General features: G+C 36.0%; 1 protein-coding gene across 7 annotated transcripts in view; it reads left to right on the top strand.

Moving 5' to 3' along the window:
* PPP3CB (protein phosphatase 3 catalytic subunit beta) overlaps positions 1-17,059 on the top strand; it is a 54,992-nt gene that overhangs the window by 27,322 nt on the left and 10,611 nt on the right. For 4 of the 7 annotated variants that reach the window (XM_046027346.1, XM_046027343.1, XM_046027345.1 and 1 more), the window contains exon 10: positions 11,700-11,777. In XM_046027346.1, coding sequence (XP_045883302.1) covers positions 11,700-11,777 — 78 coding nt within the window. Of the gene's footprint in view, positions 1-11,699; positions 11,778-16,307; positions 16,335-17,059 lie in introns of all 7 variants that reach the window. The other 3 variants (XM_046027341.1, XM_046027344.1, XM_046027340.1) reach the window with 1 other exon arrangement.

Below are 17,059 nucleotides of genomic sequence, written 5' to 3'. Positions count from 1 at the left end.
TACTATTAGAGGCACATACTTGATAAAGGAAACTGAAGTCTGGTGTCAGTGTGGGTTCAGCTCTACTTGTGTCAGTGGGTGTGGATATGAGAGCCTCAAAGATATTTTGGTTAGCTGTTTATAGCCCCCATGTGAGGGTGTCTGGGGGACTGGAAGAAGACTTATAAATAGCCTGATGTTGTCTTCAGCTGTTGGGTTTTCTTTCTGTTTTTCTTTAGCTTACATATTTTATGAAAGAATGGGAGGATGGCTTTGCTTTAGAATGACACTTTTGCACATTTTAACACCACTTTTGGGGATGTCAGAGTAATTGATAGAAGAATTTAATAACCCTAGTTTTGGGCAGTGTTAGTCATAGCGGTTCTATACTCTGAGAAAAATGATAAGAAGTTCAGGTTCAAATCTAATACTACTTCTCCCATGTAAAAAATATGTATACAAATTTAGTGGTAATGCTTTCTGATAATTTCTATTAATAATATGTTAGTATATATTTAAATGGCTTTTTAAGAGAAATGCTATTTAAGAAATTTGTTGGCGGCGGGGGGACCTGGGTAGCTCAGTGGGTTAAGCCTCTGCCTTTGGCTAAGGTTATGATCTCAGGGTCTTGGGATCAAGCCCCGCATCTAGCTCTCTGCTCAGCGGGGAGCCTGCTTCCCTCTCTCTCTCTGTCTGCCTCTCTGCCTACTTGTGATCTCTCTCTCTCTGTTAAATAAATAAAATCTTAATAAAAAAAGAAAAATTTTTTTCTAGTTGTATAGAATTTTTAGGATTTCCTTATTTCATCACATTCTTCTTTTCTATTTTAGTGCTAATTTTTCCACAAGGCAATGCCTTGTGGAAAATAAGATTATGAGAATACAGACATGATAATAAAACATTTTGTTCTAGGTCCCTTTTTTTTTTCCTCACCTCTTCCATGTTACAAATGTTCCTTTCTGTTTGGGATATGTTACTTCTGGCAATGCAATTTTGGGTTCTAAAATACAGAGTTAATACTTAAATTCTTGTATTAAACAGATTTTTTGAAGATTGCCTTCGGTCTTCATCAGTTACTCAGTAGGTCAACATTAAGCTAATATGGAGATAGAATTACCCACTTTAGCATTTGAGAAGGGGGCCAGTTAAGGGCTTAGGTGCAAGGGATGCATTACACTTATAACCTTCTATCTTTGGTGTATGAGAAATAGTTCAATCATAGCATCATCGGGCTAAAGAGAATTTAAGAATTCATCTTGCTCATTCTCCTGCCTTCAGGCTAGACTGCAACTCAACTATTTTAATGTAATATAAGTAGGGTGGGGGGTGGTAAGAATGGGGAGCATAGGAGGAAAATGGACATTTCATAAATTCTAATTTGATTCTCTAATGTCTCCACAATAAGGAAATACTTCAGTTATTAACTAGTCTAAATATTAGTGCTATCGCTGTTTAAATAAGGAAAGAAATAGAGATAATAGGGGCACCTGGGTGGCTCAGTGGATAGGCCTCTCTACCTTTGGCTCAGGTTATGATCTCAGGGTTCTGGGATCAAGCCCTGCATTGGACTCTGCTCAGCAGGGAGCCTGCTTCCCCCCCCATTCTCTCTGCCTGCCTCTCTGCCTACTTGTGATCTCTTTCTCTCTCTCTGTCAAATAAATAAATAAAATCTTTTAAAAAAGAAAGAAATAGAGATAATAGATTCTCTTAACTAATGCACCTATCAAAAACCAGGACATCTTAGAATTTTAGAACTAATAGTGAACTTAATAATCATGTAGTCTGGCTCCTTTTGAGAAATAAGAAAATTTAATCTAGTTTCTCTGGATATCTTGTAAGTGAAGATGGTGAATCAGGTTTCTATATGCTCCTATATTTGAAATCTGCTACTATGTAATCTTTTGTTCTTTTTTTGCCACTCTAAATCATCTTATAAGATGAGGAAGTATTCAGACCTTTTGACCAGTTTTGTTTTTTTCCTGTGGATCTTCTCCAAATTATTCATGTCTTTCTAAAAATGTGAAGCTCGGATTTGAATATGGACACAAATAGAATCCTAAGCAGTGTTGAGCACAGTAAGATTTTTTTCACTCTTTGCATATTTTTCCATTTTAATATCTGTTAGTTGTTTATATAGCATAACTAGTTGATTCTAATGAAAATTTTCTTTTGTTGTGAATAGCAAATGACATCTCATTTGTTCCACTTTGAAAAAGCCAGTTTGACTCTGATCTAGTCTCTGAGAAGCAACTGACCTAAGCCAGAGGCTTCCTTAGAGGCTGATTTAATCCTAAAGTTAGATGAAATCTGTAGTTTTTAACCTTTTAGAGACTTTGCTTTTTTAAAAAGATTTATTTATTTATTTGAGAGAAAGAGTGTGTGTGAGGGTGCATGTGTGCAAGTTCAGGGATGGGGAGAGGGAGAGAATCCTCAAGCAGACTGCTGAGCATGGAGCATGTTGTGGGACTGGATCTCATAACCCTGAGATCATGACCTGACCTGAACTTGATGCTTAACTTAACCGACTTAACTGACTGAGCCACCCAGGCGCGCCTGGGCTTTTTATTTCTTTTTCTTTTTCTTTTAAAAAAAAAACAAACCGGGACGCCTGGGTGGCTCAGTGGGTTAAGCCGCTGCCTTCGGCTCGGGTCATGATCCCAGGGTCCTGGGATCGAGTCCCGCATGGTCTCCTTGCTCGGCAGGGAGCCTGCTTCTCTCTCCACCTCTGCCTGCCTGTGTACTCTCTCTCTCTCTCCTTCTCTCTGACAAATAAATAAAAAAAAAAAACAAACCTATGTTGGAAAATTTCCAACATGCACAAAGGCTGAGTGAATAATATGGTGAATTGCTGTGTACCAGTTACTCAGCTTCAACATTTATCAAATCATGGCCAATGTTGTGTCATTTATATCTCCATCCACTACTCCCCACCCTACACTTTAATTATTTTGGGTCATATTTCAGCTATTTCTTTTGTAGCTATAAATATTTTAGAATGAATCTCTAAAAGGTAAGGACTCTTTCTTATTATTAAAGTAACTACACAAAAACCTTTTATTAATTTCTTAACACATACCCTTTTGAGAATCTGATTAAAGTTATGGACTTTTGTCCCAGAAAAATTCATATACAAATATATGTATATTTGTACATAAACATAACATTGTCAGTGTGGTTGTAGATCTGAAGTGAATTGGTAATCTCCCTCAGGTTTACTGACCCCAATTTAAGAACTCTGTTCTAGAGGATCCAATATAGTGTGATCTTCTATAGAAGGTCATACATGTAAGATTTATTCATTTAGTAGATTCTTTGGGGGAAAGTCTGTTTTATTCAAGTTACTAAGGATACAAAAACACAAGTAAGATATAGGTCTTTACAAGTTAATAGAGGACTTAAGATACATAAATAATAAAAATATAATACTAGGTAAGTGCTCCTAGAGAAACATAGTTTTATCGGAATTGAGAGGAGGGTTGGAGAAGGGATCAAAGTAGCATTTGAACCAAGGCTTGAAGAATGGTGGAATTGGAATCGTGCTGATAGATATGGGTGAGAGAATTCTAGGTAAGAGAACTTTCTAAGCCTGAGTCAGAAAGCAAGAGAGCGTAAGACCACTAACAAGTGTTGAGGGGTTTAGATTGATTTACAGTTAAGATGTATGAAGGACAATAGTAGAAAGAGAATGAAAAGTTAATTCAAGACTAGATGATGAGGATCTTGATCACCACGCAAAGAGTTTGGAGCTGTGATAAATGGTGGGAAGGAACTGAAACAGAATATAACCATGATAGTCATTCAGAAAAATTGGTGAAATGGACTGGAAGAAAGACTTGAAATTGGGAGACCTGTTATGAAGCTCCATTAAGACTCAAGTGGATATATAATGAAGCCCTGGTAGCATGAGAAATAGAGAGCAAGGGAGAACTAAAGAGGTAAAATCAGTAAGACTTAACAGGATTGCATGTTGCAGGGGAGGGAATGGTTGAAGATGACTTGGATATTTTGAGTCTGGTGATGATATTGCCATTAACACTCTGATGAAAACCTGCTATTTTAGCAACCCCTCACTCCAGTTGTAGCTGCTCTTGATCTTCACTGGGATTGCTTGGCTTGGCCTTTGATCATATCATTTTCTCACTAGTCAGATCCCTCCTCGCCTCTCAACATACCTTCAGATTCCTTTCTCTTTTTTTTCTACTTCGCTTATCTTATAAATCTTAGCCCCAGTAAATGCAACCATCCATTTTCTCCATTCTCACAGCCAGAGTATAGAGCACTGCTAGAGATACTTACACAGCCTTATGCAGTGGTATCACCCTTTGATTGCTAGCATTGGTTGAGCTCTTGACAGTACCCCCAAATTCTTGACAGTACCCCCAAAATATACCCTTAGGGTATATTCTCAATTTAATTTTTCTTTTTCTCTTAAACACTCTTTTTGTAGCCATTTCTCTCACTCTCAGAGGAAACACATACCACTAGTGGGAGCTTTCTCCATTTACTGTTCCTTTGCTTTATAAACTGCACTCACCTTGAATTCCGGTCTTGTTGAAGAGATGACCCTTCCATTTAGGGCTAGAACTACTTTTTCTTCTTCTTCTTCTTTTTTTTTTTTAAGATTTTATTTATTTATTTGGCAGACAGAGGTCACAAGTAGGCAGAGAGGCAACAGATAGAAGGGAAGCAGTCTCCCTGCTGAGCAGAGACCGATATGGGGTTCGATCCCAGCACCCTGAGATCATGATCCAAGCCAAAGGCAGAGGCTTAACCCACTGGGCCATCCAGGCGCCCCATGGGGGCTAGAACTTCTGACTTGAGTCTGGATTCCATTATGCTTCTACTTTTTTAGGAACCTTGCTTCATCTGTTCTTCTGTGTCTTCTGTGTCTTCAAACTCTCTCTACTAAGTTCTTCTATAAATTGTTCAAATCCATCCGATCTTTATTTTAAAGACAAATAACATTTCCCCCATTTGTTATTTTTCCTTGTCTACTACTATGCTATTACTTTCTTGCCTTTCCTTTGGAGGATGAAAAGTGCTATATGCCTAAAAGCTACTATTTATTATTCATAAATGACTTCTGGTAGTTTTGAAGATAAACCTTAACCTGTCACACGAGGTCTTTGGATCTTCCCTACTTTCTCTTCAGTCTCATTTCTCTCCTTCTTGTCTTAGTCTCTGTTTTCTAGCACTAAGGCAGCATAACTGATTCCTGAATATGTTATGCTCAATTAAGTTTCATGTCTTCCTAATTTGTCTTTATTTTTTCATAACAGTTTTACTGAGATATAGTTTATGTCCCATATAGTTAACCTGTTGAAGTCCTACAATTCAGTGGTTTTTAGTATATTTGTGGAGTTGTACAATGATCATTACAGTAATTTGGAAACATTTTTATCATCCTTCCCAAGAAGCACTGTGTCCATTAGCAGTCACTCCCCATTTCCTCCTACCTCTCCTTGCTGGCCCTAGGCAACTGTTACTCTATTTTCTACTTCCATAGATTTGCCTAATCTGGACATTTCATGTAATATAATTTGTGATCTTTCGTGACTAGCATCTTTCTATAATGTAGTCAAAGTTTATCCATGTTTTAGCATGAATTAGCAATTTGTTCCTCTTTGTGACCAAATAATATTCTATTATCTGTATATACCGCTTTTTTTTTAAATTTAGTTTCTCTCTTTTTTTTTTTTTAAGATTTTATTTATTTATTTGTCTTAGAGAGAGAGAGCACACACACAGGCAGAGTGGCAGGCAGAGGCAGAGAGAGAAGCAGGCTCCCCGCTGAGCAAGGAGTCAGATGTGGGACTTGATCCGAGGACCCTAGGATCATAACCTGAGCTGAAGACAGTAGCTTAACCAACTGAGCCACCCAGGTGTTCCTGGATATACCACTTTTAAAATAGAAAATTTATTTTGGCTAAGGAGGGTAAAGAAAAGTTTAATTGCGGTGTAGTTAATAATCAGTGCTACATTAGTTTCAGTTGTACAATTCAACAGTTCCATTTAGTATTCAGTGCTCATCAAGATAAGTGTGGTCTTAATCCCCTTCACCTGTTTTACCTGTCGGGTCTGTTTTTCAGAGCAGCTGTATAGTCCCGCTGGCATTGCACAACAGTGCCATTTTTTTCAAATTCTTGCCAACATTTGTAATTGTGTATTTTTTATTATTACCATCATATTGGATGTGAAGTTGTATCTCATGGTTTTGATTTGCATTTCCCTAATGAATAATGGTGTTGAGTATATTTGTATGTGCTTATTGGCCATTTGCTTATCTTCTTTGAAGAAATGTTTATTTAAATAATGTGTTTATTAGAAAACAAATTTTTTTAGAAAAAGAATTTTTAATTGAAGTATAGTTGGCATACACTATTATACTAGTTTCAGGTGTACAGCATAGTGATTTGACAATTATATACATTATGAAATGCTTACCATAAATAGAGTTAACTACCTGTCACCATACAAAGCTATTACAATATTATTATTATATGGGCTGCCGAAGCAAGCACTATTACAATATTATTGACTATATTCCCTATGCTGTACTTTTCATCCCTGTGACTTACTTCTTTTATAACTGGCAGTCTGTACTTCTTAATCCCTTTCACCTATCTTGCCTATTCCCATCCCCTCTCTGCCAGTGATGAGTTTCTTTGTATTTATGAGTCTATTTCTGTTTTTTAGATTCTATGCACAAGTGAAATAACATGATAGTTGTCTTTTCTGTCTGACTTATTTCAGTTAGCAAAACATCCCATACATTTATCCATGTTGGATAAGATTTCCATGTTGGCAAGATTTCATTCTTTTTTTTAAAGATTTTATTTATTTATTTATTTGACAGACAGAGATCACAAGCCAGCAGAGAGGCAGGCAGAGACAGAGAGAGATGGAAGCAGGCTCCCTGCTGAGCAGAGAGCCCCATGCAGGGCTGGATCCCAAGACCCTGGGATCATGACCTGAGCCGAAGGCAGAGACTTTAACCCACTGAGCCACCCAGGCGCCCCAATTTCATTCTTTTTTTATGGCTGAGTAATATTTCATTGTGTATATATACCACATCTTCTTTAAACATTCATCTACCAGTGGACACTTAGATTGTTTCCATATATTGGCTATTTTAATGCTGCAATAAACATAAGAGTACATATATTTTTTTGAATTTGTGTTTTTGTTTTCTTCAGGTAAGTCCTCAGAAGTAGAATTACTGGATCATATAATATTTCTATTTTTAATTTTTTGAGGAATCTCCATATTGTTTTCCATAGTGACTGTACCAGTTTGCATTCCTTCCAGTAGTGCATGAGAATTTCCTTTTCTCTAAATTTTTGCCAATACTTGGTGCTTATCTTTTGATACAAGCCTTTCTGACTAGTGTGAAGTAATATTTCATTGTGGTTTTGATTTGTATTTCCCTGATGGTTAGTGATGTTGAACATCTTTTCAAGTGTCTGTTGGCCATCTGTATGTCTTTTTTGGAAAAATATTTATTCCAGTTCTCTGACCATTTTTTAATAGGATTGTTTGGGGTTTTGGTGTTGACTTGTATGAGTTCTTTATATATTTTAGATATTAACCTTTCATTGGATATATCATTTGCAAATATCTTCTTCATTCAGTAGGTTGCCTTTTCATTTTTTCTTAAAGATTTTATTTGTTTGTTTGTCAGAGAGAGAGAGAGAGCGCACAAGCAGGGGGAGCTGGAGAGGGAGAAGCAGCCTCCCTGCTGGGCAGGTTCTCCCCCCCCCCAACCCCATGTGGACTTGATCCCAGGTCTGAGCTGAAGGCAGATGCCCAAATGACTGAGCCACACAGGTGGTCCGGTTGCCTTTTCATTTTCTTGATGGTTTCCTTCACTGCGCAAAAGCTCTTTAGTTTGCTACAGTCCTAATTGTTTAGTTTTGCTTTTGTTTCTGTTGCTTGAGGAGAGAAAATATTGCTAAAGGCCAATCTCTAAGAGTTTGCTGTCTGTTTTCTTTGAGTTTTATGGTTTCAGGTCTTTTAGGTCTTTAATCCATTTTGAGCTTATTTTTTGTGTATGGTATAAAAAAGAGGTCCAGTTTCTTTCTTTTTTTTTTTTGCATGTAGATTTCCAGTTTTCCCATCATCGTTTATGCAAGAGACAATCTTCTCTATTATGTATTCTTGTCTCCTTTTCTATAGATTAATTGATAAGCATGGGTTTATTCGTAGGCTTTCTATGCTGTTCCATTGGTCTGTATGTCTTTTTTGTGCCATCATTCTGTTTGATTATCATAGCCTTGAAGTATATGGGCCATTTGTTTATCTTCTTTGAAGAAGCATTCATTTAAATCTTGTGTTTATTTTTAAAATGGTTTTCTTTTTATCTCACCTTTTTTTTTTTAAATCACTGAGTTGTAAGAGTTCCTTGTGTGTTCTAGATGCAAGTTCCTTATAAGATAGATCATTTGTAAGTATTTCTCCTTGTTCCTTGAGTTGTCTTTTCACTTTCTTGATGGTGTCTTTTGAAGCATAAGAGTTTTAAATTTTTATGAATTCCACATTCAGAATTTGATGAATTTATTTTTTGTTGTTGTTGCATGTGTTTTGGGGGGTCATGTTTAAGAAACTGTTGCCCAATCCAAACTAATGATTTTCCTCTATGATATCTTCTAAGACTTTTATAGTTTTAGCTTTTATATGTAGGACTTTGATCTTTTTGTTTTTGTTTTTGAGGGAGAGAGAGAGCGGGGAGGGTGAGGGTGAGGGGAAGATGGAGAGGGAGAGAGAGAATCTCAAGCAGGTTCCATATCCAGTACAGAACCAGATGTGAGGTTCAGCCTCACAACCCAGAGAACTTAACCTGAGGTAATCTGAAATCAAGAGTTGGACACTTAATCGACTAAACCACCCAGGTGCTCTGGTCTTTGATTCATTTTTAGTTAATTTTTGTATATGGTGTATAGTGAGGGGTTCAGCTTCATTCTTTTGCATGTGAATATTCAGTTGTCCCAGCACCAGTTGTTGAAAAGACTGTTTTTCCCTCACTGAATTGTTTTGGAACCCTTGTCAAATATCAGTTGAATTAAAACGTGAGGTATTTCTGGACTCTTAGTTCTGTTCCATTGATCTATAATGACTACTTCATACTTTTTCTAACTTATGATTAGAAAGCCTTATCTGCCCTCTCCACCTGACAAACTCCTATTGCATGATTCCTCTACCAGAAGCCTTCCTTTTCCCTATAGGTCTTTTTGTATAACTGCATTTTTATAGTATAGGGTTTATCACTTTACTGTGGTATGTGTGTGCATATATATATCTGCATATAAATAACTCCTTTAGTAGTTAGTAAACCTCTGCAAGGTAGAGACGGGACCTTCTGTATCTGATTTCCAGAGCTTTAGCACAGTGCCTGGCATGTGGTGTGCTATTAATATATTTATAGGAGGAATAATAGGAGCAGTATTGAATTTTGTTTTGGATGTGTTCATTTCTAGGTATCATTAGGACATCCAGGGGCTAATATTTAATAAGCATTTTATTTATTAATTGAAACTTGTTTATACCTTTTTTTTTAAGATTTTATTTATTTATTTGACAGAGATCACAAGTAGATAGAGAGGCAGGCAGGCAGAGAGAGAGAGAGGGAAGCAGACTCCCCGCTGAGCAGAGAGCCCGATGCGGGACTCGATCCCAGGACACCGAGATCACGACCCGAGCCGAAGGCAGTGACCAACCCACTGAGCCACCCAGGCGCCCCTATACCTTTTTAAAAATACTCATGTGTCAAATATTTATTGAATGCCTCTTGTCTGTCAATCGCTGTATTAGACTCTGAGGTACAATAATAAACAAAACATCATCCTGCATTTATGAAGCTTTCATTTTAGTAGGAGAAACAAGCAATATAAAATGGCTGAAGATGGTTAGCAATAAAACTATCAGGGAAATCCGGTGACTGAAGGCAAGGTCAACACTAGTGATATAGACTTCGGAATCATCTTCACAAAGGTGATACTTGAAACTGTATAGTTACAGATGGAATGGCCAGGAGAATGAGCATATAAAATCACCAAAAGATTGTGGAGAGGGCGCCTGGGTGGCTCAGTGGGTTAAGCCGCTGCCTTCGGCTCAGGTCATGATCTCAGGGTCCTGGGATCGAGTCCCGCATCGGGCTCTCTGCTCAACAGGGAGCCTGCTTCCCTCTCTCTCTCTCTGCCTGCCTCTCTGCCTACTTGTGATCTCTCTCTGACGAATAAATAAATAAAATCTTTAAAAAAAAAAAAAGATTGTGGAGAGAGAGTCTTGAGAGAATATGTAAATTTAGGGGGGAAATAGTCTGATATGTAGGAAAACCAAAAGAGTAGAACTCTGCAAACTAAGGGAAAACAGAAAGGAAAAATACATAGAATGGTAAAGGAGTAAGCCTAAGAAAGAACCACGGGTTCAGGTTATTAGTCATTTGTAATCTTAAGAATTAAATTTTAGGGGACCTGCTAGAGTCAGTTTTTAAAAAATTGAATTCTGAGTACTCCTGGGTGGCTCAGTTGATGGATCATCTGACAGGTCATGATCCCAGGATTGTGAGATCTGAGCCCCATATCTGGCTTTACACCAGAAGTGGAGCCTGCTTAGGATTCTTCTCTCTCCTTCTCCCTTGACCCTCCCCATCCATGCTCTGGCTCTTAAAAAAAAAAAAAAAAATTAATAATTCTAGGGCTTTTTTGAAACAGTGAAACTGTGCTGTAACTTTTTTCTTACTCTAAGGAAATGCTGTATCCATAGATGAAGAATTTAAATGTATACATTTTGATGTTATTCATGTCTAGGGGGCTTCATTTTTTGTGTAGAATCTTTCTAAGACTTGTAATCCATTGAATTTCTTTTGTTTTTAAGACCTTTTTTTTTTTTTTAAAGATTTTATTTATTTGAGAGAGAAAGAGAGAGCGAGAGAGCACGTGAGCACAGAGGGAAGGGCAGAGAAGGAGGGAGAGGAAGAGGGAAAGAATCCCAAGTAGACTCCGTGCTGAGCTTGGAACCCAACTTGAGCCTCAGTCTCAAGACCCTGAGGAGCGCCTGGGTGGCTCAGTGGGTTAAGCCTCTACTTTCGGCTCAGGTCATGATCTTAGGGTTCTGGGATCAAGCCCCCTATTGGGCTCTCTGCTCAGCATGGAGCCTGCTTCCCCTTCCCCTTCTGCCTGCCTGTCTGACTGCTTGTAATCTATCTCTTTCTCTGTCAAATAAATAAATAAAATCTTTAAAAAAAAAAAGAAAGAAAAAGAGAGATGCTGAGGGGCGCCTGGGTGGCTCAGTGGATTAAGCCTCTGCCTTCAGCTCAGGTCATGATCCCAGGGTCCTGGGATCGAGCCCCGCATCAGGCCTCTGCTCAGGAAGCCTGCTTCCCCCTCTCTCTCTGCCTGCCTCTGCCTACTTGTGATTTCTTGTTCTCTGTCAAATAAATAAATAAAATCTTAAAAAAAAAAAAAGAGAGCTAAGAGAGAGAGAGACCCTGAGATCATGATGTGAGCCAAAACAGAGTTGGATGCTTAACTGACTTCAGCCACCCACATGCCCCAAACCTTGGTAATTTTTTTAGTTTCTTCATTCTTGCTTTCAGAATGTATGTCTTCTTGGGTTAAAGATCATTGACCATTGTATGAATAATTGATATGTGTACTTATAGATAGTTGAATTTGGTCCACTAACTTGTAACTGTTGTTTTTTCTTTTTTCATTTTTGAATAGTGACAGAAATGTTGGTAAATGTTCTGAGTATTTGCTCTGATGATGAACTGATGACTGAAGGTGAAGACCAGTTTGATGGTATGATTTTTCATTTTACTATTTTTTTTATTGTGAAATGGTATCTTTTAACTGCCCAGCTTCAATACACACTCTTTTGTGAAATGTAGTCATTGTTCTCAAATGGTTATGCCAATTGATAAGAGTCAAGACACTTTTTTAGGTACTCTTTAAGATTTTTTCTTAGCGATTTTACCTTTTTTCTGTTGGTATGGGGAAGATGAATTTTGGGAAAAGGGAAGTTTGGAAGAACAGAAGGAAAGGAAAATTGAAAGTACTAAAGAATGTGGTTCTTCATGAATATGGACACTGCTTAGAGAGAGAATAAAAATGCTTTTTGTTTCATTGGTACAGTCTTCTTAGTGCATCAGAAACATACCAGAACCCCCAGTGTTGTTGTCACTGTTTTTTCCCAAAAACTAAAGTAGGCTGTTCCCAACCTGTGAGTGGTTGTGTTCTACAAGACCACTTACTGGTTTAATTTGATTTTCAGAAGCATCTTTTCCATAGAAACAAGATTAGATATGGCTGTTTGCTCTTCTATAAGCCAACCAGTGCACTGATATACATTTATAGTATAATTTAATACCATAAAACAAAATTCCTTTTATTTTTATGTCTTGAAATTTTTATTTAAAACTTTAAAACTTTTAAAATATTTTTTAAACTTTAAGTCATTGAGAAACAAAAACGTAAACATCTTAAAGCTGAGAACTGTTTCCTTCTGTATGCTGCTCACATCTTTGTTGCAGCATTCTTTTCATAGTTGTAATCAGTATGTAATTGTTTCCATATATTAAACATGGTCTACATTTTGGTACAACTTAATAGCTACATATTTCTAAGTATATTAATATACCATAATTTTCATAGTTAATCTCATGTTTTTGGCATTTGTGTTGCTTTCAGTTGTCCTTATTATGAATAGCATGCAATGCATATGTTTGTACAATAGCTTTTTTCTTGGGATAAATTTCTTGAAGAGAATTACGGACTTAAATATGTGTTTTAGCTTCCTTATTTTAGCTACGAACTACCAGATTACTTTGCAGAAGAATTGGACCAATATGAAGTACTTTTAGCAATGAATCTATTGACCTCTTTCTCCACAGTCCCCTCATTGGGTTTTGGTCATTTTTACTTATTTTGCTTGGTAGCTACATAGTAGTGAACTACACTTGCTTTAACTTACATTTTTTTGATTTTCTGATGAATTTTAATTAAAAAAAAATTACTGTCTACTTTTTCAAGTGTATAAACTGTATATCTTATTTGACTACCTAATTAAGTACAATCTGAGTAAAAGCTATTTAGAAATTTCTCTGCTTACAAACAGGTTTAATTCTTAAACACTTCTGCTAAGCCCATTTGTTAAAAGTACAAAGTGACTGTACAAGTGTCTGCTACTGCCATCTGTTGGTGGCAAGCAAAGATGTGCTTTTACTCTGGCTTATAGTTTTGTTATCTGAAATAAATTATATCCATTCGTTTTTGGTTTAGATAATAGGCCTTAATGAATAATATTTTTTTTATTTTAGTTCTCCTTTTGTTTGTGTGGAAGTTTTAGCTCTACCATATTTCATTGTATTTGTCTTTTACATAAAATTTTTAAGTAGTTACAGTAAAATACTTTTTCCCTATTCTGCCACCTTTTTCCCTTTTCTCTTGTTAGACTAGGTCTGGGTTCAGACTCTAGTTTCTCATAGTTGTTATATGACCTCAGGCAAATTTTTTAGCTTCTGAGTCTTATTTTTTTATCTTCAAAATGAAGATAATAGTACCTACTTCATAATCTTACAGGTGTTGATATGACTGAAATAATTTTTGGTTCATAGTTCACTTATTTCTTCAGATAAAGTTTTCTTTTATATGTCAAATTCTGTGAAATATCAAGTAGTAGTTTTAATTGGTATCTCATTAAATCCATATCTGCATCTAGGAAGTTTTGTTTTATTGTTCCAGTTTTTAGTATATGTGCTACCGAAGCGAGCACTAGGAAGTTTGGTTTTAATATTTGCTTCTTTAAACTGAGATCAAGATCTCTTGCTCTATATAATTAGTTCATCTACTATAATTACTACATTTAATATATTTAATGTATAGTTATTCCATTTAAAAATCACATAGTTTTTCTCTGAAAAAATCTGTTATTGTCAAGTTAAATTAATACTATAGGATTTTATATCCTTATATTATTACAACTGGTGTCTCTTAACATATATTCTGTGTGTAAGGTATATATTATCTATTTGTGGGTTTATCTTATGACAGCTTGGATCAGCAGAATTATTTCCTACAGTAATTTTTATTTACTTTAACTTAACTTTTAAAAATGTCATTTGCATAAGGCTGCTACTGTTATTTATTTTTCTACATTTTACTTTTATTTTTAATTTTTAAAAATTTGTGTCAATATCATTAATAGTGATTTTTTAAAATTGTATTTTAAGTAGTAATGACAGTTAATGCTTTAGTCCTCTTCCTATAAAAAAAAATTTCCTTGTTACGTCTGTTATATTTGGTTTAGATACTTATGATTTATACAAGGACAGGGGCTGAATCACTTTTGGGATTCAACCAGGAATATGTATAAAATTTTACTACATTCCAAATGAGATGTTATGTATCTAATTAACATTTTTCTCTCAGTGATAAATTATGCTTATTTATCCACTTGTTATATCATTCTTGCAGTCCAAAGATGAATTAAGTTTGATCATTAAAGAGATTTTGTAACTGTATAATCTTGGAGAATTTAACTTAACTTCCCAGGATCTTTTCATCCATGGGTTGAAGGAATAGAAAGGAAATAATTTTAAAATTTGGTAAGCTGTCATTTATGACAGTGTTTCTGTGTGAAAATACACTGAGTTCCAGCTTTGAATACTAGAAATAGATCTCCCTTCACTGCCAACATAGCAGATGTAATTACTCCTCATTTCTTCACCCTTCCATACCAAATATTAGGAGTAGATACTCCAAGAAAATTTTGAAAATATGAATCTGGGAGTTTGTATGGAGGAATGAGAATGGCTTGGGGGAGACCATTGAGAGATGGAGGAAATGGGAGGAGATTAGGGTAGATACTAGGATGGGATAGGGAAAAGAGCTGCTGGAACTGGGTTTATTTCCCTTCCTTAGTCACATTCCCATACTCTTTCCCTTAACTCTGTACATCTTTTGTCCTTTCCTTTCACCATGATAGCATGCCTTTCGTCCTCTCCTTCCTTTTTTCCTGTTTAGCAGTAGAACCATCCAGTGAGCTGGGCACAGGGAGAAATCTGACTTAGAAAGAAAACTTGGTGGTGTAGGGATTGCTGTGGAGGCAGAATAAGAGTTTAGCTTTTCTGTGGGAAAGGGAGAGAGCAGGAATGGAGATATCCCAGTGGCAGGAAGGAAAGAATTGTTTTTGCATATTTAAGGGTGAGATTGGGTAAAGGAGTAAGACTCTCTTCTTAAGTGATGATCCTTGGTATTCTGCAGTATTTAATGTATACGTGGAGTTATTTTTAAAGGCAAAAATTTGCATAAACATTGCATATGTAAGTGCACAGAGCATTCCTTTTAGAGGTATTATTTAATCATTAAAGAAAATTTCTGAACACTGATTCCTGTGATATTTAGAATGCATACTGTTTCTTTCAGATATTTATCTTTTGTCTTGAGTTTGGTAAAGGAAATACAGAATCCACATGTGTTACAGTTTTACTAAACTAAAACTTCGCATTTCCTGTAATGGAATCATGTATCTCTGCATTAGAATGGAAGATATGGAAAGCTCAAATGAAACATTTCTGCTGCCTACTCTTAGAGCTATTACTTGCTTTGAAACAATCTGTTGCTATTTCTGCAAAAAGATGTCCCTCCAACTCCCAGATTGGATTGGGAACGAAAGCACATACTGTTGATCCTGAGTATGTGCAAAAGTTCTACAATTCAGAGTCAAGAAATTATGTGTTCTTGTTATTATGGAGTGTGGGAGGCATAGCCTTTCCGTTATTTTAAGTGGGTAAGATTTTCCATTGAGGTACTTTATAAAGTTACCTACATTTCTCTGTATATACTACAGATTTTGCAGATGTTGGTGTCCTTGAAGAACCACATGAGTTTGTATATCATTTGTGTCATTACCCTTCACTTAACATACTACCATGGGTGACACATTTCCTTAGCGGTATCAGTATAAATGTGCGATTGTTGTTTGCACAGTCTTTTATCAGTCTTATGTGTTTTCACGTGTTTTTTTTTTCTGTCCCTAATTTGTCTACTTTCATCAGATATTATAGTCATTCTGTCCATAATTTCTTCTGACCACATATCTTTTAAGAAATCTTTCCTTTAGAGTCCTACCCAGTGGCATCCCTCTTTTATTCACCAGATCCTACAGTACTACATTTTTCAAATTTCGAATATGAGGGCCTTCATTTTTCTCCCTTTCTTTCTACATTCATTCTTCAGTACCACTGCCAAGTTAAATCTCTATCTTTTTATTTGTCTCAACCACCTTTTCTCCATCATTCACTTCCTTTTTTCTGGACTCTCCATCTGAAGAACGGCTCATATATGGCAATAAAAAAGGTACAGACCAGACAGAGTAACATTGTTTTGAAATATGACTTCCTAAGTTATCCTCATGTCCATGTAAGTTAGCACATTCATTGAGTACCATTTATGCAGAGTCCTTTTGGGCCTTGTGCAAATTTAGTGTAAGTGCTATCTGAGATAGAATTTGATGTTTTTAGAAGTCATATTCCAAGATATCTGTCTTTCTGTGCATGGAAATATTTTTCCCTCTTTTTCATTCCTCTTGTTTTAAAATTTCATTCTTTTGCTTATTTGTAATGTTTTGTACTTTTCCCTGCATGATTAGGGGTGTTTGATTGTCTGTCTTATTCCCCAGAGTAATTTTACTGTGGATATTTACTTTACTATTATGCATGATGTGTTTGTAGACTGATTTAAAATCTTGACTTGTATAGTGTTTTTATATTCCAGTGATTTTTTAAAATTTGAAATCAGTACAGTTTACGTATTATTCAGTTTTACAGATATATAAATTAAGGCTGAAAATATGAATGTACCTCATTGCAGCCATCCTCTCCTATCCCCATACTCCTCTCCCCCAGTCTAGCTATTTTTAAAATTCCATCAATTTTAAAACAATGTTTATGTTAATTAATTCAAAGAAATCAGACTTACCTTATGTTCTTGGACAAAACCATTAATAAACTTAGTTTTGTCATCTCTAAAATGAGGAGATTAAACTTTGCATTATTCCTAATGTCTCTTCAAATTCTAATGTT

The sequence above is a fragment of the Meles meles genome, chromosome 13 (assembly GCF_922984935.1).
Source record: "Meles meles chromosome 13, mMelMel3.1 paternal haplotype, whole genome shotgun sequence".
Lineage (NCBI taxonomy): Eukaryota > Metazoa > Chordata > Mammalia > Carnivora > Mustelidae > Meles > Meles meles.
This window is presented reverse-complemented; position numbering and strand designations above follow the sequence as displayed.